The sequence below is a fragment of the Lagopus muta genome, chromosome 3 (assembly GCF_023343835.1).
Source record: "Lagopus muta isolate bLagMut1 chromosome 3, bLagMut1 primary, whole genome shotgun sequence".
Classification (NCBI taxonomy): Eukaryota; Metazoa; Chordata; class Aves; order Galliformes; family Phasianidae; genus Lagopus; species Lagopus muta.
This window is the reverse complement of record NC_064435.1, coordinates 79,139,985-79,163,234: the sequence shown is the minus strand read 5'-3', so window position 1 is coordinate 79,163,234 and position 23,250 is coordinate 79,139,985. Positions and strand designations below refer to the sequence as shown.

General features: G+C 47.2%; 1 protein-coding gene and 1 long non-coding RNA gene across 4 annotated transcripts in view; one reads left to right on the top strand and one right to left on the bottom strand.

Annotated features, from left to right (window-relative positions):
• The window catches only part of PHLPP1 (PH domain and leucine rich repeat protein phosphatase 1), a 131,815-nt gene extending 123,137 nt beyond the window's left edge, over positions 1 to 8,678 (bottom strand). Inside the window, exon 1 of the mRNA XM_048938663.1 lies at positions 7,105 to 8,678. Coding sequence (XP_048794620.1) covers positions 7,105 to 8,578 — 1,474 coding nt within the window. The 5' untranslated portion in view covers positions 8,579 to 8,678. The remainder of the gene's footprint in view (positions 1 to 7,104) is intronic.
• On the top strand, positions 7,438 to 22,109 carry LOC125690393 (uncharacterized). Of its 3 annotated transcripts, XR_007375662.1 has the most exons (4): positions 7,438 to 7,552; positions 9,996 to 10,087; positions 10,743 to 11,506; positions 12,533 to 22,109. It is a non-coding gene; the product is annotated as an uncharacterized LOC125690393 (long non-coding RNA). The 3 variants fall into 3 exon arrangements; XR_007375660.1 differs by having other exon boundaries at positions 9,996 to 11,506; XR_007375661.1 differs by lacking the exon at positions 9,996 to 10,087 and having other exon boundaries at positions 7,439 to 7,552.
• The last annotated feature ends 1,141 nt before the right edge of the window (positions 22,110 to 23,250 follow it).

Sequence of the window (23,250 nt, the reverse complement as noted above, 5' to 3'; positions counted from 1 at the left end):
CGTTTTGTTCTACTCTTTGGAAATTCTCCTCTCAGCAGAGCACACATTCAGAAGAGGAGTGGTCTGTTATTTATCTTAATTGCAGGTCTTACTATCTCTTTCACTTTGGACACAAAGATTCATAAATTGAACAAACAGGAAGAGAAACTGCATTCAGATTACATAATTAGGTTTATGTAAATTGCACCTACAGCCTCAGCTTCTGAACTTCAAAGGCATTCCAGCTCCTCATTACTCCCTTGGAACAAGGCCCACTGTTTTGTTTTTATTTAAATAAGCTGGCATAGCACTTGGAGTGCTTGCAGATGAGAGGCACCGCTTAATGTGGCGATTATGGGGTTTCGAGAGTTAGAAATACAATTTGGTGCCCAATGAAGTTGGTGGGAAGAGTTTCTCTGCCACTGGAAAAGGCCCAGAGCAAGTAGCAGCCTACCGAGTCCAGAGGGCCAAACTTACCTTTGGTCCACAAAAAAGCATTAAACTTTTAAAAGCCTCCTCCACTCTACTTGGATGTTTGAGTCTGCATCTCTTCGACAGCTTCATTTCATTTTCCTTCTATACTGAGAACTAAGCTAGATGAGATTGGAGAGAAAAATCCCCTGAAACTGACTATTTTAAATCGGTATGTAGGTAGTTGTTCTTAACTGTCAGATCAAGGAACGCACAGTTAATTGGGCAACGAGTATTTGAAGGGATGCTGAAAATAAGTCAAAGCCAGCTGGAAGAAATTTTTACTTCTCCATCAACTGGAGAAGCTTCAAAGACAGTATGCTATGCTATGAAATTAAATGACTCTTCAGGAGGTCTTTCTTCTTGATTTAAAAGTTGTCACCGTTAAACAAAAACATTCTCTGAAGAACATTTTTGCCCCCAAAATAACAGGGGGTAGTGGGAGTTCAACAACCATAACGAATGCACAAGACATTCTACAGCATTTCCATCCATCCATGTACTTTAACCACACCTACAGGAGCAGACTCAGCCATCAGACTGAAAGGGTCAGGCCTGGTCAGCTAGCTCAACAGGGAAGCAAGAAGAATCCAGATTGTGTAGCTTTTCTGCCAGTGACCACCATCTAAAACCAGTGACCCTATGTGACAGTGGCAGGGAGTACGGTAGGGGCCACCATACCCATGCTATCTTTCAAGACTCCAAATGATGATTGCTGACAATCTTTTTCTTTTTTAAGCAAACACTAAGTGGGTGTGACAGCTCAGACACCAGAGAATGTTGGTTTTACTATTAATTTTGCCTACCTGAAATCCCCATTGGAATTTCAACTGGACACAGGAGCACTGTCCATTTACAACCCACACGTGTCTCTCCATGCTGTTAGGACAGCTGCTGCATTTCAAGAGGCAAGTGATGTGCATTCTTTGCATGCAACATTTTATCACAAAACAGTCAAAAAAAAAAGGAAATTGTGCCAATTTAAAATACATCATAAAAAGACTTAAGTCTAAAATTCTGCAATATCTAAGACAGCTTCAGTGATTAACAGGCATGAATCAGCACTCAAGAACCAGCTACTTCTGGCAAACAGTATCTGTATTAGGACAGCATAACCGGAGAAATAACAGTCCAACTGGGAAAAATAAGCTCCAAGTCAATAGGTTATTTTATAGTGAAAATACAAAAATTGTTCTCTCCAAAAAAGTAGTGCTGTAGTTCACACAACTGTCCAGAAAAGCCATGTAAAGTGCAAGAATTACACAAAGGGTAGAACTAAGGACTTATGAGTAAAGCAGAAAATACAGAATTTTCAAATAAACATTTCCTGACATAAAACTTGCAGTGCTTAACTACCACCTATCTATACACAATTCAGCCATTACCATGCAGCTGGAATTTCAACTCTAGTTTCTAATCTGACTCGTGAGTATAAGCAAGTGGTTATTGATTACTTTTAAATGAGGATGTTTTCTTCCTGTGAAGTTTCTTAAATGTCTTGTAAAAGCCAAGCATTTCAGAATTCCTGTGTTAAAGCCACATCTAGAAGAAAAGTTAAGGCATTAATTCCTGAGTGAGTTTAAATCTTTTTAGGCATTTACAAGGGTCGGTTGCACTTCCTTCATGCATCACTGAGAAGGAAAAAAATGAGCTGGACTTATACTATCAAGATAGTGATGCTCACAGATGACTTCAGTACATCTGTCCCTTCTACTTGAGCTGGTTTCCCCCACACAAACTGCAATTGACTGCAAGCATCAAAGCCCATTTCATTTCAATCCACACACAGAGACCTCAAAAAAATAGCAACCAAGCAAAGGTAAACACAATATTCAGTACTCTGAATCAAAGAATAAAGTTATTACCAGGCTATTTCAGACACAGCTTCACAGAGCTGAAATCCCCACGTGAGCAAACATTCTAAAACACAGCAATAAAACTGAGTCAAGGGAAACAGCTGAAAACAGACACATGCAGAGATTTATTTGATCTTATCCAAAATGCCAGTGTGCCGCATCCCACAAGCAGAAAAGTGATTAAACACTGAAGACTGAGTCCAAGCATCTTCGCTTTTACTGTCCAAGGCAAATAGAAAGTTGCAAGTTAGTTTTGGATTTTTTTTTTTTGTCTAGAAGTAGATATACTTAACTCAAATATGAAGCTCCCTTAAGCCCTGAAAAAAATACAGCTGTTAGCAGGTGAGGTACGGGTTCCCACCAAATTAAAATGCTGAGCGTAACAAGTAGCACTCCCATCTCTGAATTCCTCTTCTGTGAAATTCCATGGACGTACACGTTTCAAACTGACCTTCTCAGACATGCTTTTTACCTCCTTGTCTTCTGGAGGACCACCTGGATAACCAAGACGTCTCTCTTCACATTGCTTTATTAAGCCACAAACCAGCTCTCCGTAGTTAAGAAGCACATGCCAGGTACTAACATTATTATTTTTGTACTATTATCTTTCCAAGAACCACGTACCATTTTAGCTGCATAGCAGCCTGCCAGTGTTCTAACAGAACAGATGGATGTTTTAATTGCACAAAGGCATTTAGGTATATCAGCAGTGCCACCACCACGGGAATGTTTATGCACATTTGCAGAAAGAAAGAAGGAAATAGCTGGTGAGATATGGAGAGAGGGGTAGCAGCAGAATACAAAGAGAAGAAAAAGGAAGAAAAAAGACGAACACTGCACTCCCTGATGCATCTCAGTTGAGAAACTTCATATTTTGTATATGCAGTTACTTTTATGTAAAGAACTGCAACTCATGTGTTGGTACTTCACACATACTTAAGTTATGGATGCTAGCCAGCAGCACAAGAGAATGTAAGAGCTGCAAGAACCGCTGTACTTAACAGGTGTTACATACCAAGGCTTAGTGGTGGAATGCTGGGGGGACTTGCAGCTATCTGCACTCAGCCTCAGAGCCTCTCAGAACTGCCTGCCTTGGGAAGACCCCATTCCAACCGGCACTCTTACGTAAGCAAAGGCTATCGCTGCACTGGGACAGGTGGAGCAAGACCAGCACTGCTGCCATTTAACACTAGCCTGCAGAACAGGACTAGAAAATTCACTACTTTGGCCATGCCAAGATTGCCTGGATTTAAACACGTGATGTCACTGAAATGAAGTCGTTCTCTTAAGCGGGAAGTTTTCCATATTACTTCCCTTGCAGGAGATTGATTATGGTTACAATGATTACAAAGTAAACAAGATATATACATCCAAACTACGCTGGGAAGGAAAAAAAAAAAATAAAAAAAAATGGAAGGGCACAGCAGCCCACAGAGGATGTTTTTCTTTCAGCTGAAGAAGAGTTCACTCACTGGGACCTTGCCTTTACAACCACTACCATAGGAAAAGCCATCCAAATGTGAACTAACTGATTTCATGTTAAATAAGGTGTTGGGTTTCAGGGGAAAAAAAAAAAAAAAAACAGTGCCCCAAAGTCAGAAGCTCTTCCTTGCAGCACAGTTGCTGTCCTGCTCTAAGGAGCAGGTATGTCTATGGCACGTTTTCCCCTTAAACATCATGCAGTTATCTTAAATTGAGTCTATCGATGCATTTAATAGCTGGGCTGATTTATTCACTAAGACATGCACACAGCAAACAGCCAGCAACTCAATACATGTCTCACAGAATGCTGCCATGCCTGTGGTTTTCATCTATCACTAAGCATCCAACACCTGGAAGTCTTCATGGGACCTCAGTGGCCACAAGGGGTGACCCATACTACATGCTCCCACTCTTACCTTCACAATGGACAGAGCAACATTTTCTGCAATGAAATTTCAGACAAAGCTGGATTGGTTTCTGCTCTCAGCTTTTTAAAAGGTCACATGAGCAACAAACCTCTCTTCATAAACAAAACCTGACAGCCAGTTGCCAAATTAACACCCTTAATTACATCCGGCATTTCTTCGTTTTCTGCCCACAGGCAGTCACCTACTGGAAAGCGATACATCTGATGACACCATCAGGTGCAGAAGCCCTGTGTCACATCAGAGAGCAGACAATTCAACGACAGCCAAGCGCGAGAATCAAACACCATCACCTTTCAGTAGGAAAGCAAAAAAGCCTCAAACATCCACCGTTCTGAGCCGGTCTTATAGTCCAAGTCCTTTGCCATGTAGATGCTCCACAGCACAGGGCTGAGCAAGGCTCCACGCTTACTTCTGACCTAAGGGCTCATAACAAGTAAGGGCTTCTGCAGTTTTTCAAATGGCTACGTTGGTGTATTAGCCCATTTTCCTTCAGCACACAAATTGCAGAGAAGGCAAGGCCACTGGGAAAAATCTCATTTTACAAGAATTATTTTTACAGAGCAATAAGGAACACTATAACTTGTTTTTGAGAAGCCTTCTGGATCACAGCCACTGTTACGGTTTTAGGAATAGTTTAGTAAGTCTGACCTAATCGGTCTCTCAGCTACAATATCAGGACTGTAATTGCACTATGGATTCTTATAGAGTTCCATAAGCAGTAAAGGAGTATCTCAGCAGAAAGCTATTTAACCATATCCTTTTAAAGAGAGATTAAGTACTCCAAACTTTGAGGACAGTATCTTTTGTTGAGATGGATTTCAACACAGGGAGAAGTTGACATGCATGGCTAGCCGCTAATGCCCAGTTCTGCTCAAATCAATGTTACAGGGGGCAGAGTTGGACGCTTACATCTGTAATGGGCTTTGTTTTAGCAACAGCATTATTACACAGAAATGCTCAGTCAAGAGACTGAAGAAATTGTGCACACTCAGAGTACAAGTAGAGGAGACAAAAGTATGTGCTAACCACATTTTGAAGTGAGTTAAGACAGCACGCAGGAGGCAGTTTTACATTCTCAGTGTCACATTTTGTTTTCTGAGCCTCTTTAATTCAGAATACTGTGTCTAAAGAACAGACATTTCACTGCAGAATGTCTATGAACAGCCACATCATCAGCTGTATCATCGCTGTAAAACCCCTGATCCTCTGCAGCTCTCCTAGTTAGTTTTTTCCAAAAAGCATATTTTCACGGCTTCCACAGCTAGAGAAATCACCACCACACGGTAACTGCTGAAATCACTGGCTGTATCACCTTACTTTGTTTGGAATTTTTAGCATTGTTTCAGCACTGAGATCTTCCAGCCTTAGAATTGTCTCTCTCCAGAAACAGAGAAGCCCAGAAGTTATCGCTGCATTCTCCTCTCTCCACACCCCGAGGGGATTAGGGAAAAGAATTCTTTATAGAAACGGTGCAATGAATCCAGCCTCAGTTTACGCCATTTCACATCAGTACAAGACCAGGATCATCAAATCCTACAGAGACCACTTGCAGGAAATTACAATTGCAGGGGGATAGAGCTGCTGGTTGCTCTCTATCGACTGGGACAAGGCAGCCTGCCTAAGCCAATGACTCCAGGGCAAGCAGGAAACCACTGCTAAAATATTCCTTTTGGTACTCCTGGAGGATCATTTGATCAAAAAGGTGCTTCCAACACCGTAACTCCATAGCCAAAATTGACTCTCTAATGTGATGTGTATTCCTTTTTAAGTCTCCTTCCTTTCCTCCCTTTCATCACCCAGCAGAAAAATGAAAGGCCATAAGGATGTCAGGAGGAGCTGCCAGGATAGTTACACCAAGTCAGCAGACGACATAGCAGCAAAGCTTCCTTCACCCTTTTGGCTGGAAACACTCTGCTACAAGCACCGGATTACAGGTGTTTCAGGTGTTGATCGCAGATCCCCCCAAAGAGATAAGTTTTCAAAGAAACACTGCACTTTTGAAGCACAGAGGCACGCTGCCCGGGATACGGAATTACATAACACATTTGCATTCATTTAATCCCACGTATGCTTACAGATTTACATTCCTATTTCAGAGCCTCGTACAAGGAAGTCCAGAGCACACAAGCTACGTTCACCAATAGGCTGTGACACCGAAATAAAGCAGCTGCATTGAGCAGGTAGAATTCATCACTTAACGCACAAAAGCTACATGCAAACAGGCGTCGCTGCGTGCCTAAGGCTGATCGACGTCTGCTGATTCTGCTTCCTATAGAATGCATCCTGTTAGAACGGGCCAACCTAAAACGTGCCCGCGCGTTCCCGGCCGCCGGGAGCAAGGGAGCAGCGCTCCCTCCAGCACCACCTGCTGAACCCCACCCTCATCACCCGGACACAGCAGTTATTTCTGCTCTTTCCCTATCTAACCCCGTCCTGCCAGCTCCTCGACTGAAAGCCACTCGGTATCCGTGCACGGGAGATATTTTTAAGCCCCCGTAAAAGAGCACCGTTGCATAACCTCGACGCGAGAGCTAACTTTTCCACCGACACCCTCCAAACCCCGCGCCCAAGGCCGTACGGCGAGGCTGCCTTGGGAAGCTCTCTCCCCCCGGGACGAAGCCTGCGATAGCCTGTTCCTACAGCCCGTGACGGCAACCTCGCCGAACCCACCACCGCTCCCGCGGCACGAGGCGAGCAGCGGGCCGAGCCCGCAGGAACGCATCTCTCCCTCACGGCGGCCGTAGCGCAGCCGCTCCCTAAGCCCGGGGCCGAGCCGCAGGGACGGCAGCTCCCCTCTCCCCGCCCGCGGTCCTCCTCGCCCCCGGCTCCGCTACGAGACGACGTCAGAGCAAAGCGCCGAACCGCGAGGACCCGCGCGTCCGACTCACCAGCGTAGAAGCGGATGAGGCAGCCGGTCTCGGCGTCCATGCCCTCCTCCTGCACCCGCCACAGGTCCCTGAAGCCCAGCTGCGAGAGGTAGTCGTTCTGGATCCGCAGCGGCTTCTCGTGACCCTCCAGCCGCCGGCTGGTCTCCCCGTGCAGCTGCACGAACAACGCGGGCGGCCCCGCGGGCGCCTCCCGGCCGCCCCCCGCCCCCGGGCACGGCTCTCCGGGCGGCGGGCGGCCCCGGCCCGGCCCCGCACCTGCCTCCGCGCCGTCGGAGGGCGCCGGCTCCGCCTCCAGCTCGTCCGAGGACGACGAGCCGCCGCCGCCGCTGCTGTAGGGGTCCAGGCGTTCGGAGACGCTCTCGGCGCCGGGGCTGAAGCTCTCGCAGTCGGAGCCCGCCGGCCCCAGCTCGCCCAGCAGGGAGGGGCACGACAGCGGCGGTCCCGCCAGGTACAGCTCGGCCGGCGGTGCCGCGGGGCTCAGCGAGCCGCCCTCCTCCGTGCCTCCCGCGGGCGGCGCGCCTCGCGTCCCCCGCCGGTTCCCGGGCCGGTTCCCGGGCCGCTCCCCTTCGGCCGTCGGCTCGGCTGTCGCGGTGGCGAGGCCCTCCTCGGGCGGCGGGGGCTGCGGGCCCGCCTTGCCCGGCACCCGTACCACGCCGCCACTGCCGCCGCCGCGCGGGCCGGGCTGCTGCAGGCGGGCGGCCACCTCGGCCGCCGTGGTCTCCAGGGTGCAGAGCACCGGGCGCAGATAGCGGTTGGCGTGGCGCTCGTAGACGTGCACACAGCCCCGCTGCAGGTCCCGCCGCACCCAGTCCCGCTCCGGGGGCTGCAGCGGCTGCAGCTGGCGGGGCGGCTTGGGCAGTAGCGCCTTCCTGTCCAGGCTGCGGGTGCCCAGCGGCGCGGCGGCCGCCGAGAGGTTCCTCTTCAGCCGGCCCCGCCGCAGCAGCAGCGAGCCGCCGCCCGCCCCGCCGGGGGCCGCCGGCGCCGCGGGGGGAGCCGAGCCGCCGGCCGCCCCCCGCCTCCTCCGCGGGCCGCCTGCCGCCTCCGCGCCGTTCTCCGTCGCCGGACCCTTCCCGCCCGGAGAGCGTTCGGCCGCTTCTTTCGCTCGCTGCTGCTGTTGCTGCTGCGCGGGCTCCATCGCCGCCGGGGCCGCTGCCGCCGCCGCCCTCCTACCGGGAGCGCCGCTCGGCCGGCCGGCGCGGAGAGGGGAGGGGGGCCCGAGCGGGGCGAGGTACCGCGCCCCGGGAGGGGGAGGGGAGGGGGGGCTCAGGGTGCAGCGTTCCGCCGCTGCCCCCGTGCCGCGCGCCCGCCTCAGCCCCGCTCTCCGCTCGTCGCCAGCGCCATGAGGGAGGCGGGCAGCCAGCGAGCCCGGCGCCGCGCCCGCCCGCGCCTCATGAATATTAAGCGGCCCCGCCGCTCGGGGGAGGTGGCCCGCCGTGACGACACCGCTCGCGCGGCGAGGCGGAGCCTCGCCCATAAACACAGCGTGACGCCGGGCGGAGGAGAGCAGTGGCTGCTGGGAAATGTAGCCCCCGCCCCCCAGCGACTACAGCTCCCGGCTGCGCGCGCTCCTCGGGTTGCCGTCTCCCGCTCTTTTTCTCCGTCCTTCAGGCGAGCGCTGTTCGGCAGTCGCCCGGCAGCGTGTGCCCGTGGTGGAGCGGCCTCATTGATCACACGCCCCCATTTCACCCACCGCGGTCGCGAGGCTGGGGCCGTCCCACCTGAGGTCATCTCGTCAGAGACGGCGTTCTGAGGGGCTGGGGGTGTTAAGGACTTGCACGCGCGCCGATGGAGCCGCTTGGTGTGAAGGGTCACTGGGAAAGCATCGTTACCCTGTCATTGTATAGGGCTAGAACGGCTGAAAATGTTTCCTGACAAACTGCTGAAGGATCAGTATCTAGACGGCAACACTCCCTCCTTCCACCTGCAAATAAAGTTAATTTAAACGAATAGCTGAAAGGATAAATCACAATCAGATAAATGCAATTAGCACAAAGGCACAAGCCTATTTATCTGCAGTATTTATTCAGAGAATTCACTTATGCTCCTGGGGACGTTTTAGCTGAGTAACGTGGGTCAGAAGGGGCTGTAGTTGCCTGAGGTCATTCCTTTTTAATACAGTTTGTAAAATGGCAGCAAAACATGATGCCAGAGACTCATCAGAAGTGCTGTGATCCGCAGTAAAGTGGGGGTTGTGGTGCAGCACTCAGTGTATTACAGCCCGATTCTGTGTGCTCCCCACATTCATGATTCCTACAGATTCAGAGCACCCTCATGCCACCTGTTTCACGAAGGTTATCCCAGGTCTCCTAATTTAAGAGCACGAGAAAAACACTTTATGTGCAAAGGCACACACCAACACACTCAGCAGAAGAAGACAGCAGGCTCTGGAGACGTTCTTGTTAGCAGTACCACTTGAAATAAAAGGCAGTTTGTGGAAAACAGTCTGTTATCCTTGCAGGCAGTCCTTGGAGTGAAGCAGAGAGAGAAAGAAGCTGTGCTTTTCTCTAATTGTTCAATTATCTGACTGTTCACACTCACAAAAAAAGATCTAAAACACAGAGATCTTCAAATACATCTTAGGAATGCAGAACTGGAAGGGAGGTTTCCTGGGACAACAGGTGTGCCCTTGTCCCCGAGGATCCCAGGTCTCCATACCTAACTGAATGTCCTCCCAGAGCGGACCAGGTGGGCCTGCCCATGTTACCACTGTGGTGATCAGGAGCTTTCTTCCACTTTTCGATCTGAATTTACACATGGGTGGTCTGTACCCATGTGTTCCCATTGCCCTTTGACTCCAATAGCTTTTTTTTTTTTTCTTCTCAGTGTCTCCCCACAATGTACTTACAGGCAGCTTTTGTATCCCTGACCAGTCTTTGCATTCTCTTTCCTAGACTAAACAAGCTCCTTTTGCCTCCCATGGCAAGATAAACTACACAGTGCAAGAACACTGGTGGTGGGCACCCCGTCCCTGGAGACATTCAAGGTTAGGCTGGACGGGGCTTTGAGCAACCTGATTTTGCTGTGTGCGTCCCTGTTCAGTGCAGCAGAGTTGGACTCGGTGACCTTTAAAGGTCCCTTCCAAATCAAACGATTCTGTGATTCTATGATAACACGGAGTGAAGGTCATTTCGGTAGCCTCGGGTCAGGCACGTGGTGGAGTGAGCTGGAGGAGCTCCGCACAATGCTGTGAGCCAGCAAGGGGCTGAGCTGACCTCGCTTCTCCTGCTGCTCGGCTGACTTACTGCTTTCCCTGGCCTTGCTAATGAAGGGCTTTAGGCAATCAAACAACCAAATGGTAGCAGCCCAGAGGATGGAAAACTGCTGGATTTGTCTCTGCTCTGTGAGATTTGCTCAGGAGCAGGAGGCTGCGGTGAGGCTTCCTGTGTTGTGCCATGGGGAGAGAAGGCAGTACACTGTATCTCTCCCCAGTTTCCTGAATAGTCAGGCAGTGATTTCTGTAACATGCCAGCATCTCCAAATGCAAAGTGGTACAGAGCCAGGTTGTTTTTGCTTTATGCAGGGAAGCGCGTTTGAAATCTTGTAATTATATGTGTGTTCAAATTGAACTCTTAGGCGTATGAGAAGACTGTGCAATTCTCCGTTTCCCAGTAACTGATCAATGCTTTTTAAATCTCTAGGAATTGTGAGTTTTGCTGCGGATTGACTACTGCTATGAGATGTGGAGAATGGAGCTTATGAAATTGATTTTTGTCAGAAGGAAGTGGAAGGGTGAAACGCACATCTTCCTTTTCTAAAGTTTGATTGATGATGGCTATTTTGAAGAACGGTAAAATGGAACAGGATGGTTTGCAATCTGCAGTTTTCCAGCTGGAGTCTGGCAACCTTGATGAAGAGTTTTCTGATTATAGGAGTTCTATAGAAAATAAGGGAATAAAAAGTAATCTATCACAGATTACTCTGATACCATACCAAAAGTCTTTATATCAAGTGAACAAATTGTGCATACCCGCAGACAACGTCAAGAAACACCAGAAGGCCTTGAAAGCCCATGATGACCTCTGTGTAATATACCCAGTTATCAGAGGCAGACAACATACAGCCTTCATAGAATCAGTTTTGCCATAAACTATACTCAAAGAGAATTGTTGAATTACATCAAATATGCAACAATCACCCAATTTGCTTTTTTTGTTTGTTTTTTTTTTGTTGTTTTTGTTGTTATTGTTTTTAAATAAAGCCTTTCAAGAAAACATGCCTTCCTTAAACAGGAATTACTGAATCCCTACTCCTCAACTGCAGAAAACTTGGCTGATGAGTCAGTTCTGGATGAAAAGCTGATGAGCACCGAGAAATGCTAATGTGGGAAAAATTCTATTCATTTTTCCTCTGCTATAAGTCATCATCAATGGCGCTGTTGAACGTTCATCTGTGATTTAAGAAGGTATAAATCACCTAAGTGATTCCAGTTAGCGCGTGAAGGTGGGGAGGGAGTTTAGGAAGAAGGAATTTCATGTTCTTTAACACTGTAAAATGCTAGGGGGCTTATTCAGCTCTCTTCAGTAGCCTGTTTTTCTAGTCTGGGAGATTTTCCCTTCACTCGTGAAAGCAAGAGACCGATTTCAATGTCAAAATACTCAAGGAAAAGACAAAACATTTGCCACTGTAAAAATAATTCAAAGAGCAAGAGAAAGATGAGCAAAGGGACCATTTCGAATTGAATGATTTAATAATATCCTTCTTTGTAAAGGGAAATTGAATGTCTTCATACGGAAGCTCTTCTGACAGTAACACCTAATTTTATCAGTAGTGATGATTTCCAGTCTTTAAAATGCTAGGTACGCACCTGTATGCCTCATCAATCGGTGGGGCTGTCACAACTGTAGGAGCAAATTGGGTATGCACGTAACAAGGAACAGAAAATTTACACTGCTGCTCCAGCTGTGAGCTTAAACACAACACCATGTATGCTCTGGGCTGCTTGTGCTCATCCAGCAGTGTCAGGTCTTCAGCGTAGTAATGCATTTAAGATGGTGCTTATTCAACAAAACTCTTAATTATAAATGTGCTTTTAGATTGAGCATATGGTTAAGAAGCATTCTTGAATAGAGAAGTTTCCATTAATTGATGCCTGAAATAGAATCATAGAAACACAGGGTTGGAAACGACCTATAAGATCATCTAGTCCAACCGTCTCCTCATCACCATTGCCACCACTAGCACTGAAAGTAGAGTTAGCCTTTAAATTATCTAACAGGTTGCACTTGTGTTTATATATTCAGGAATGGCAGAGTTGCACTGCCTGGAGGCTTGTTTGTACTTACATCCCCCTAAATAATTTTCAGCAAGGCTTGATCTGTGTTTCTAATTCCAAAACCACTTCCACTCAAGTTATATCAACACCACTAAATGTTATTCAGCTCTGCACCTCAAAGCACTATGCAAAAATATAATTATTTCCATGTTACAGGGAGAGGAGAAAAGAGCCGAGTGCCTTCCTGGCTGCACGTTAAGCTCTCTGGAAGGAAATGGACAGAGTTCAGGTCCTCACATCCTTCAAGCAGGACATGAGGCTGTGAAGCACCCTTCTGGCTGAAGGAACATCTTGCCCCTGCATCTTCTCCTGGGCTGGAGCTGGATGCAGCACTCTTGTTGCGACGGTCAGTTGGCACACAGCATTATCTGCCAGCAGTATGTGGCTCTCCCATCCCCAAGGAGGAAGGTCTTTACTCTTGCAGTTCCCCTGCTTGCCACTGAGATTTCAGCTTCTGGCAGAGCTGAGCTGTACTGCACTCAACACGGTACGGATTTCCTATGCAATCACCAGCAGTGTGGTGCAGAGATCCTTTGGTTGCACAAATGCTTTCTGTTGTGATGTATGCCGGTTGCAGTATGCCAGCATTGCAGTTAAACAGTTTGGAAGTGCAGAGTCATTACCAAACTGTGGAATTTCTTCTCCAGCACAAACTTCTTGTCTTCATCGTGTATGAAGAAAACAATTTACAGAAATAAATACCTGCTTCCCCATTGCTGAAAACCACACATCAAGGAAACAAATTCAAGAAGAAACACCGGCTTTGTTGCCAGGATTGATTACAGGGTGGTAACTGTTCCAGTGTCAAATCTGTATTAAAATTATAACATTGTTTTACAGATTTTGTTTTTCATTTGTGTTGATATGAATTGCAAAGCTAGACCTTCTAATTCCCTGTGGATTCAGCAACCTCTATACACTAATCCTCTTACTGCATCTTTGGCTCTTCCATCCTCTGCTACCTATTTTTTTGTTTTTTTAAAAGGAAGAGAGCTTCATTTTCAGTTAGATGCTAATGCACTGAAAGATTCTCTTCCAGAACTGTAGTAATCCTTCCATGTAATTATTTCATTTTATCTTTTAGGCTCGTATGGCTTCTTAAACCCATTTTGTTTCAGAGCCTTACAACTCCTGGAGGTACAGTATTCATCACTACTGATAGAGATGGATTATGGTGGATCCATTAAGCTGTAGCCAACGCAGAGACTTGGATGCAATGTTTTTACACGCTATATAACCCTAACCAGCACGGCTGGCATATTTTGAAATGACCCAGGAGATCCAAACATTTTTAGTATCAGTTTTTCGTGAGGTTTGTCATCTCCCTCTGATTCACTTGGAAGCGTCTCAGCCAAGTGCCTGTTGAAGGGCCGTACATGAAGGCCTTTCACTAAAGCTGAGCATATTTTTCTTCCATACCACACATTTGGCAACAAAGCTGGCTGAGAAAGTGCATTCTGCTTCTCCCTTATATACGTCACTTCTGTATGCTATGCTGCCCTGTGACTCTGAGGCTGCCCTGGCAACCGGGAGATGGCAATGCTCTTCATTAAACAGGAATTATGCCTTAAGAATGTCAGGTACTGCTTCAAGGCAGTAAGAGTCTATCTCATAAATGCGTAGTTTACTTGTGAATGAATATGATGTGAGAACAGCGCCGTGGAAGATAAAGTTTCAAAATATGTTACTGATAATTTATATCAGTACAGAGTCAGTGCTATCAATGGCTGCAGCTACAGTAATTTACAAGAAGTATGAGCACAGATGCACATTATGCACTTTGAGGGAATTATTTAACTTTATTTCTTGAACTTGAAAAGTGTGTCTTGTTAAAAGTAAACGTAGAAATCCTCCAAGGAGCTTAATAAAATAAAGCCATATTGTCAGGATCAACCTAGAAGGTAGTACTAAAGCAGCCATCTCAGCAGTGGAAGTGTAGTTGTAGGGCCGTGCATGAAATTAAGAATGCTTTTAGCAATACAGTAGGACAACATGAATGAACCCAGTATAGAAGAATGAGTCTAAACAAAATATTCAGAACAGTGAGGCCAACCTGCAGCCTAGAGGTGATAGGGCTCCCCAGGCAATGACCAGGTTGTGGTGAGGCCCTGCCTCACGCCCTCTGTAAGTCTTTGCAGAACCTGATGTGGTGCAGGTGGGGAGCAGCTACCATTTCAGCATGCAGATTTCAGTGAGATAAAGAACCATTCTGCACCGTAAGCTTTGCAGATGTTGGCCAGGGCACAGCAAATCGTGGTCACAGGTATTTATTTGACATCCAAACTGTTTCAGCAGCATTGTTCTGCTTTCAGCTTCCCAAAGGTGCCCTGTGTTGTTCTGTGAATGCCACAAACAGAGCTGAATACTCTGTGCGACTTCACCAGCTCTGGCAGGAGTGAAGATAACCAGGTTCCCCAAAGGAGCACAAATTCTGCTTGCTACAGCAGAATAGTCTCATCTTTTCCAGGTGCATAATGCCCAGCTACCATCACCGGTCCATGCTCTCCGTAGTACCAAGCACCCATGACCTACCTATTGCACAGATCGAGATGCATTTTGTGGATAAAATTTTCCTTGGCCTCTTGTGCTGACAGGTGATGAACTTGTGAAAACCTTTGTACAGCTGAGGTCTGCGGCGCTTTGAAAGTCAGCTAGATTTTTAGGAACTCTACATCTGCCAACAGACAGGGGTAAGCCACCTTCATAACAGGATCGCTTCAGCTTCTGCCTGTCTGGTGCATTTCTTTGGCACACCAGGCAGCTCCATCCTGCATCAACAGCAGGCCTGGAATTCATGCTGTGCAAAAGTAACCTTTCAAGCATGAATTTCTGACAAAGGTGGTTGCCCAGAGCAAACGGTGAAGGCTTTTCTTGCAGAGATGAAAAGGTGGAGAGAGGGAACCAGCTTGGCAGCTGGGGCAGTAAGCAATCAGTGTTGTGTTTTGTTTTGTTTAAAAAGTGTTTGAAGTTTTTCCTGTGCAGCTGACTTGTGTTGCAGCAGAGAAGACCTCACCATGGAGCGTTTCTCCCCATCATCTGCAGACGGGCTGCTGGCAGCACTCCCATCCACAATGATCTAGCACAGCTGGCCTGCCAGGATTTCTGTCTGATAGCTGAATATTTTGTGTCATGAAGTTCTTGGCTGCCCTTTTATACTTTCTCCATGTTACAGTGCACAAGAACCTCCAGCAGATTCTCGGGTGATGGGCAGGAAACCATTTACCACGTCCTTCCTCCAAGCTATGGCATTGCTTTCAAAAAGCATAATCTAATTGCTAGAATCTGAGGATTTGTCTTTGCTTGCTTTAGCCAGAGATGCCATCAGGCGTGGCTCCTCTCCATCGCATACCCTGAGAAGAAAGGTATTGCATCATTGCATGCACTGCCTCTTGCTGGCTGCAGTTCTCCATTCTCCAGCACATGCAGAAAGTAGTGGCTCAGAGGCTGTGCTGACTCTCCCTCCATCCTTAGTGCCACAGAACAATTTTTGAAGGAAGTGATCATGCTGAGCTAGTGTGGCTGTGGAGTAATGGAGGCCACACAGGCATGATTTTGCTGGAGATGAAGGAGGCCACGTTGTTTGGAAAGCCTCCACATGAAGCTTGGAGCAAACACACTCACTGCAGAGGAGAGGTGTACCTCTCCCAGGGAGTAACAGGTGAGCCAGAACGTGCTGAGATGGATGCTTTTCTTTGCTGTAACATCTCCTTGCTGTCACGCCTCAAGCAGAATCATTGAAGAGGTTGGACTGAAGAGACCCTGGAGGTCATCATTCTGTGAGCACCAAAGTGAGATCACATCGCCCAGGGCCTCGCTGTACACGAGGCACAAGTCAGGCAGGGCTTTGCAGGCTGAAATTAGCAGCCTGACTCACAGGACAAAAAACTCGTTGTCAGTGAGATGGCTGCTGAATGCACGTAACGACAGATTGTCAAACACGTAACCAACCAACCGCTCCTTTCTTTCAGGAGCTGAGGAGTGGAAATCATTTGTGACATTTCCAATCTACGTCCTCTCAGGAGCATAAAGGTGACTGCAGAGGATGAAACACTGGTCTTGCCAACAGCGTCCTGCTGAAGGAGGCTGTCACTGCAGCATGCCAAGCGGACATGCAAGCAGCACGCTGGCAGGCAGTGTGGGACAAGCAGCTCTAGAAACCTTTCCCAAAACTGCTGCAATGGGAGGCTGGCTTCTCCCCAGAAGCCCAAGAGTGTAAATCCTTTCCAGAGCCCCTGTTTATTTTTATGTATGTATTACTAGCCCTCCAGCCCTCTTTCAAATCCTGCTAAGCTTTTGGTTGTGATGACACTCAAGAGGAATGGATTCCACAGAGTAATTGCATGCCATGCAAAAATTTATTTCCTTTTTATCAGTTTTAAAAGCTTCCCTTTTCAATGTAATTGAACGTTCCCTTGTGTTTATACTGTGAAAGCGAAACCAGCAGCGTATGTTTATGAGGGCATTTGCTGGACAGAGGCTGAGCCTGGCTTCCCACAGCTCCAAGCCAGGGGAAATCACGCAGAGAAGAATAAGCAAATCAATGGTTCTTTTAATCAAACTCAACAGTAATTTGCAACAAAAGGAAAATCTTATTCTTGAGCATTTTCATGGGAAAATTAATCCTTATAACAGACAAAAGATTTTTGCTTTTTTTTTTTTTCTTTCCTATTTGCCATCCAGGAATGATTTCATACGTTTTCACCCTCACCCTGTCCTTTTGTTCCAGCTGCAAAATGTACACACAAACACCTCTTACTAAAGAGGCTAATTAAGCACATGATCCCTTTTCCCTTCTCATAAAAGCTGCTGGAGAGCAACCCAAGCAACGTCCTTAATACAGCTGTGCTCGGAAAGCTCCTTCCTTGGCAAGGGAAGGGCACTTGTGATGGCAAGACAAGTCTGTTCCCACATTTCCTGATGTGCTGGGGTCACATCACACGTTCAAGCACTGCTTTAACAGGGAATAGAAACATGGGCAGAAGTGTTTTTTTTTTGGTGTCACTACATTTCAGCAGATGTTGCAGGCTCAATTATCCCGGCACTTCAGCTGTAACATTGCATTTTCTCTAAGCTCCATTTATTTGGCTGAAACCCTTTCGTTGGAAGACACTGCCTTCTGTAGCTGGAGCTTCAGCACAGCAGAGCTTGACAGCTACCTTTGGTAAGCAAATTTATCTTTTGGGATTGACTCCACAGCCCAGCTACAAATCACGTTTGACATACAGCTGAACAAAACAAGTTTCTTAACGTGGAGTATAATACACCTGCCCATTCTAGGCTATCCAATGCTTTAATGTGGGCTCATTAGTCACAAAGAATAAGTCAGCGTTCAGATAAACTACACTTCTGCAAGGCAGGAAAAGTCTACGTTCAGCATCCTCACGGGAAAGGTGAGCATCTCTGCGTGTCGGGAAACAACGTGACACATCCCACAGCTCCTGAGTCACAGCTGGGAAATGCAGCACAGCAGTTATTCCATTCTGAGGTCGACTGTGATGAGCTGTGTTGGAGTGGTGGGCAGTTTTAAGAAATGGGGATCACTTCTTTCATTCTGACTTCCTGCCTTTGCCGACTCTATAAGCATACCGTGGTCACCTTGCTTTCCTGCCTTGCTTTGTGAAAGAGAACTGGGCATTTGTAATATGTATAACATAAACATTTTAAACACTTTCTGAGGAGCACAGGTAATACAGTGTAAATGAAGTTGAAAATAACTGGGAATGATGAGCCAGACAAATAATACAGGAATCAGCCAAATGCTAAGCGAGCAAGGTAAAGCAAATGCTTCAAGAGAATCATTTTCTTTTGAAATCTGCCCAAACACAGAATACATCTCTCTCCTGTCCCCTGCTTTATGAGCACACGTACATGTTGATTGGTAAGAAAGCAAGAGCTGCCACTGTACCGCACTGCGATCTATAGCAAGATGTGGCAGCTTTCCTCTATTCCTTACCAGAAATTCAGTAGAGCGACAAGGAGAGGGGACACATTAAAGTTTTATTACTTCAGTGGCAGTATTCTCCAGAGAAAACAATAATAAATTCCCTACACTGTGGCTGTCTAAATAGATTATCCAACAATTATTATTAATTATTAATCATCCAGTGACTCAGAAGCCACCCCGTGGCTGCCTACTGCAAGAATCCTACAGCTTTTGCAACCTAATGATATGATTTTCCAAATTACAATGTTGCAGTGCTAAACCATATGAAAGGTTAATGGGAGAGGGAGTGATGAAGTGATACAAACGTCTAAAATTGTACCTTGACTTGCTGGCAGTAGGTTGTGAAAAAGCAACCCAAGCAAATTCAGCAGAAAACTAGTTAACTTAAGGATTATTACAAGAACTGAAGTGGGAGTTGAAGGCGTTTTAAAGGGTCTGTGGATTTGTGAAAATACCTTAAAATAGTCCAGGAGGCAAAAAAATCTTTTTTCTTCTGTTACCAAAGAGCACCTTTTCCAACCCAGCATACAAGTGGCAAGGCTGAGTGCTGTAATTCACATCACCTATGCGCATCCTTGGCTGCCCATGTTTACCACAAGATTGATTTCTCATTCTTAAGCACATTTGTAACGTCTGTGCAAATGAATGTAGGACACATCCCAACAAGATCAATATTTATGCAGCCTACTTTGGAAAGAACAAGAGAGTTGCTTCAGCGCAGCAGGGGACCTACTCATTGGCTTTCCTGCAGTTTCCTCTTTTCCTCCTATTCCACACAGTTTTCCTGCTGAGTGCTCACTGCTGATTAAAAGTAGTGCTAACGAAAAAAGTAGTGAAGGCTGCCTGGAGCAGTGGGACCCCATAGGGACACACAGCCAAATGCAGCACCCATAGCTCCTGTCCGCTGCTTCCTCCAGCCCCATCCATCTGCTTCTCTGTGGCTCACGGCTGTTCACACTTCATGCCACTTGCAAAAGAGCAGCAATCAATTATCCTAATTAAATGCAACAATGGAATATTGAATACCGTGGTTTATTTCCTGCTCTAAAGGTTCACGTCTTTAATGTGTGCTTTCCTCACGTTGCTTGTCACAGCTGATCTCGTACGTTCATTTTGTGTTATAAAGAGAGAGGGGAGACTGAATGGTACCCGCAATCAATCAAAAGGCAGAAAGGGAGCATTAAAACATGCCAACCTTTGCGCAGTGTGCTGATGTTGAAAAGCATCCCCACCTGCATTTTTTCCAGCTCTCAAGTCCCTGGCTCTCAGGAGGCTGCATCTTCACCAATCACTGGCAGAAGGTGGCTGTATGAATTGTCTTCTTTCTGCCCTATTTATCAGGAGACTTTTTTTTACCCTGACTTGAATAAAGTTAGAGGCCCTCAAGTTCATCTACTGGTATGGGTTTCTGCAGAGCTGTACGTGCCTTTAAAAATAAGTTGGAGTTCAAGATCAGTAGCTTCACCGTATCCATACCCTCTGATTCACAGAGCTGGTTTAATTCTCCATCTCATAAAGCACACATTGCAGATATAAAACCCATTCCCAGCAAGCATTATTTTTTTTTCCAAGGGACTCCACCACGATTCTAGCATTACAAACTCCAGGTTATTAATGAGCCTTCATTTCCATGGCTGTACCACTGAAATGCAGCATTAGCAAATAGCACGTTGAATGCCTCTGCTGTAAATAGTTCAATTTTCCCGAGTAGCTAACTAGGCAATAAGATCCCTGTCACTTTTATGTTGACAAAGTATCTTAGTTACTAAGTAACTATAGAGATGTTTCCCTCCTGCTTGACGTAATTACAAAATGCCTTTCATTAGCTGGTGAAAATGTTCGGGCTCAAAGCACAATTCCTACAGCACGCTTCCCTGTTTGCAGGGAATGCAACTTACGGTGACCTATATCAGCTAAGAAGATTTCCTGCTTATTTCCCCATGCCTATAGCCCCTTACATCCAGGCTGCAGCTGCCTCCCAAACTGTGAGCTCAGCCCCCATTGGTTATGCTGCATCCCTGATCCCCAGACAGACCTCTCTCAGCCGGTGTGGGCTTCGTCCTTGGTGCTGGCTGAAGCTTTGGCCCACGGAAGCTGGGGCTCTGCAGCCTGGGCCTGCACACATCCCACTCAGGGTTAGCATATTACAGGCACCATTTGATCATATTTGTGATACAGCAGAAATTGTAATACTTAAACAGTACTGATGTAGTTTCAGCAGATGCTTTTTCCTCGATGCTAGGAGGTGACAGAGGCTCCACCACCTTCCAGACTGGCTGTGCCTCACCCTGCTGCCCCAACTGGCTGTACATGTTAGATTTTCCCCCAGTGACTAGCCTGAAACTTCCTCGCTGCCTCACAGGCAGAGCAGGGCAATTCTGTTCCTCTCTTTGGCATGTTGCAATGGCCTCCTTTCCTCCTTCAGGCAGGACTACAGCTAAAGGCAGCTTTACTTGTCCTCCATCACGTCTTACAGATGACTGCTTGCAGCTCGGACTTTGTTAGCCAGGTCTCCAGGTATCCGAGGTCAGAGTATAGCCGCCAGCCTGCAAATAACTGACTTCTGTATCGCTGCCAATGCACAAATAGCTAACTTCTGCACAACATCCTCTGCCTTCCTTGCTAGGGGCACCTGCCCTCATCCTTTTGCCATTGCTGTTAATTGCATCATCCACCCACAGGCAGCTGATGCTTCAGGGAAAAGAAGTCAAACATAAAAAGCACTGGGCGTCTCTCCCACCAAAAGGAAAGCCGCCAAAAATCTCCCATTTCAGCACATTTATCCACCATTCCTGCCAGTACGGCTGCTCTGTGGCTACTGGCAGTCCCAATACCTCATGCTAGTGGCACCTGGTTTCCACCTCATTCTTCTCCACTCCTGTACACTGGGGCTATGCTTGGAATGCAGCTCACCAGCCCGGTGTGTCTTCTGCCCACTCCTCCCACCTGGGCTGGAGATGGATGAGGACAACAGCTAGAGGGAGCGAGTGGGGGCAGCAAGCTTTGGGGCCACTCACAAACCCAGTAATCAACCAGCTGGTTCCACAGTAATCCACCTTTTCTTCCTTCTCTTTGGATGATAAATGAAAAAGAAACTTACATCAACACGGAGGTGCTCTCTTCCTTGTTTACAGAGATCCCTATCTGCAGGCAATGGCAGCCTATAAACTCTGTCTGCAGCCCAAGGGATCGTGCCAGGTCCTTACAGAGTGTGCAGTAAGAGTAGTGCCACTGGGCAAACACATCCCTCTTTACTCCAATTAGTATCACTGCCAAAAAAAATAAAAGAAAAAAATGTTTATCAGTCTATGGAAGATTTGTCCCTTTTGCTTCAGGCTCCACCTATCCATGGAGTTAAACATTTGTCAGTGCCTGTGCAGCCAGAGAGCTGAACAAAAGCTGAACATTTCCAAAAAGAAGCCAGCTCACACTGCCAGAAGATGCGGTGCTCAAAGGAAATTAAGATGAGCAAGACTGCAAAACTGAGATGCCTGCGCTTGCAAATTGCTTGCAACAGGTCCAACAATTACCTGCCTGGTGCTGTTGTTTTACCTTTTGCCTACCACTGGGTATGCAGTTAAGCTCATTAAAGTGTGGCATTGAGTCACCTCATTTGTCTGCAGCTACTTATTGGCCATTATAATAACAATTGTGTGATACATGCGAAAGCACGCCAACATCATGTGGATGCCTTCCTCCTGGAAGCATTCAAGGCCAGCAGATGGAACTTTGAGCAACCTGGTCTAGTGAGAGGTGACCCTGCCTATGGCAGGGGGTTGGAACTAGATGATCTTCCAACCCAAACCACTCTATGATACTATGATCCTATGGTCCTATGATTCTACGATACTGTGACCATGGTGGCTGTATTTGTATTCTGTCCAGCTGCAGCATCATCCAACAAGAGCCCAGTTGCAAAACACTCGCGGTTGAATTAAGAGCAATTTGAGGGGCAGAGTGGAAAGCTCAACCGCATGCAAACACACCTGCATTATGCTTGCTCCCTCCCTAATTGCAGATAAGCAGAGCCCAGGCATTTTTCTTTCCATCCAGACTGGATTTGAGAATAAGCAATGCATGGCGTCCCTCAGGGGTTGGTACTGGGACTGATGTTCTTTCATATCTTCATCAATGACATGGCCAGTGGGATCAAGTGCACCCGTAGCAAGTTTTCAGATGACACCCAGCTGTGCAGTGTGGTCGACATGCCCAAGGGAAGGCATGCCATACAGGCAGACCCAGACATGCTCAAGTGGTGAACCCAGGAGAACTTAATGAAGTTCAAAAAAGCCAAGTGCAAGGTCCTACATCTGGGTCACAGAAACTCCTGTTATCAATACAAGCTGGGGGGTGAAAGGATGGAGCACAGCCCTGATGAAAAGGACCTGGGTGGATGGAAAGCTGGGCATGAGTCAGAAATGTGCCCTCACAGCCCAGAAAGCCAACCGTGTCCTGGGCTGCATCAAAAGAAGCGTGGCCAGCAGGTTGAGGGAGGTGCTCCTGCCCCTCTGCTCTGTGATGGCGAGGCCTCACGTGCAGTACTGTATCCAGATGCGGAGTCCTCAGTGCAGGAGAGACGTGGATCTGTTGGAGTGTGTCCAGAGAAGGGCCACAGAAACGATCCATGGAATGGAACAGCTCTCCTAGGAGGACAGGTTGAGAGAGCTGGGGCTGTTCAGCCTGGAGAGGAGAAGGCTGTGAGGTGACCTGATAGCAACCTTGCAGTATCTAAACAGGAGCAGCAGGAAAGAAGGGGACAGAATCTTTAGCAGGTTTAGTTGTGATAGAACAAAGGGAAATGGCTCCAAACTAACACAGGGGAGAATTAGATTGGATATAATGAAGGAGTATTTTACAATAAGGGTGGTGAGGCACTGGAACAGCTTGCCCAGAGAGATGGTGGGTGCCCCATCTCTGAACACATCCAAGG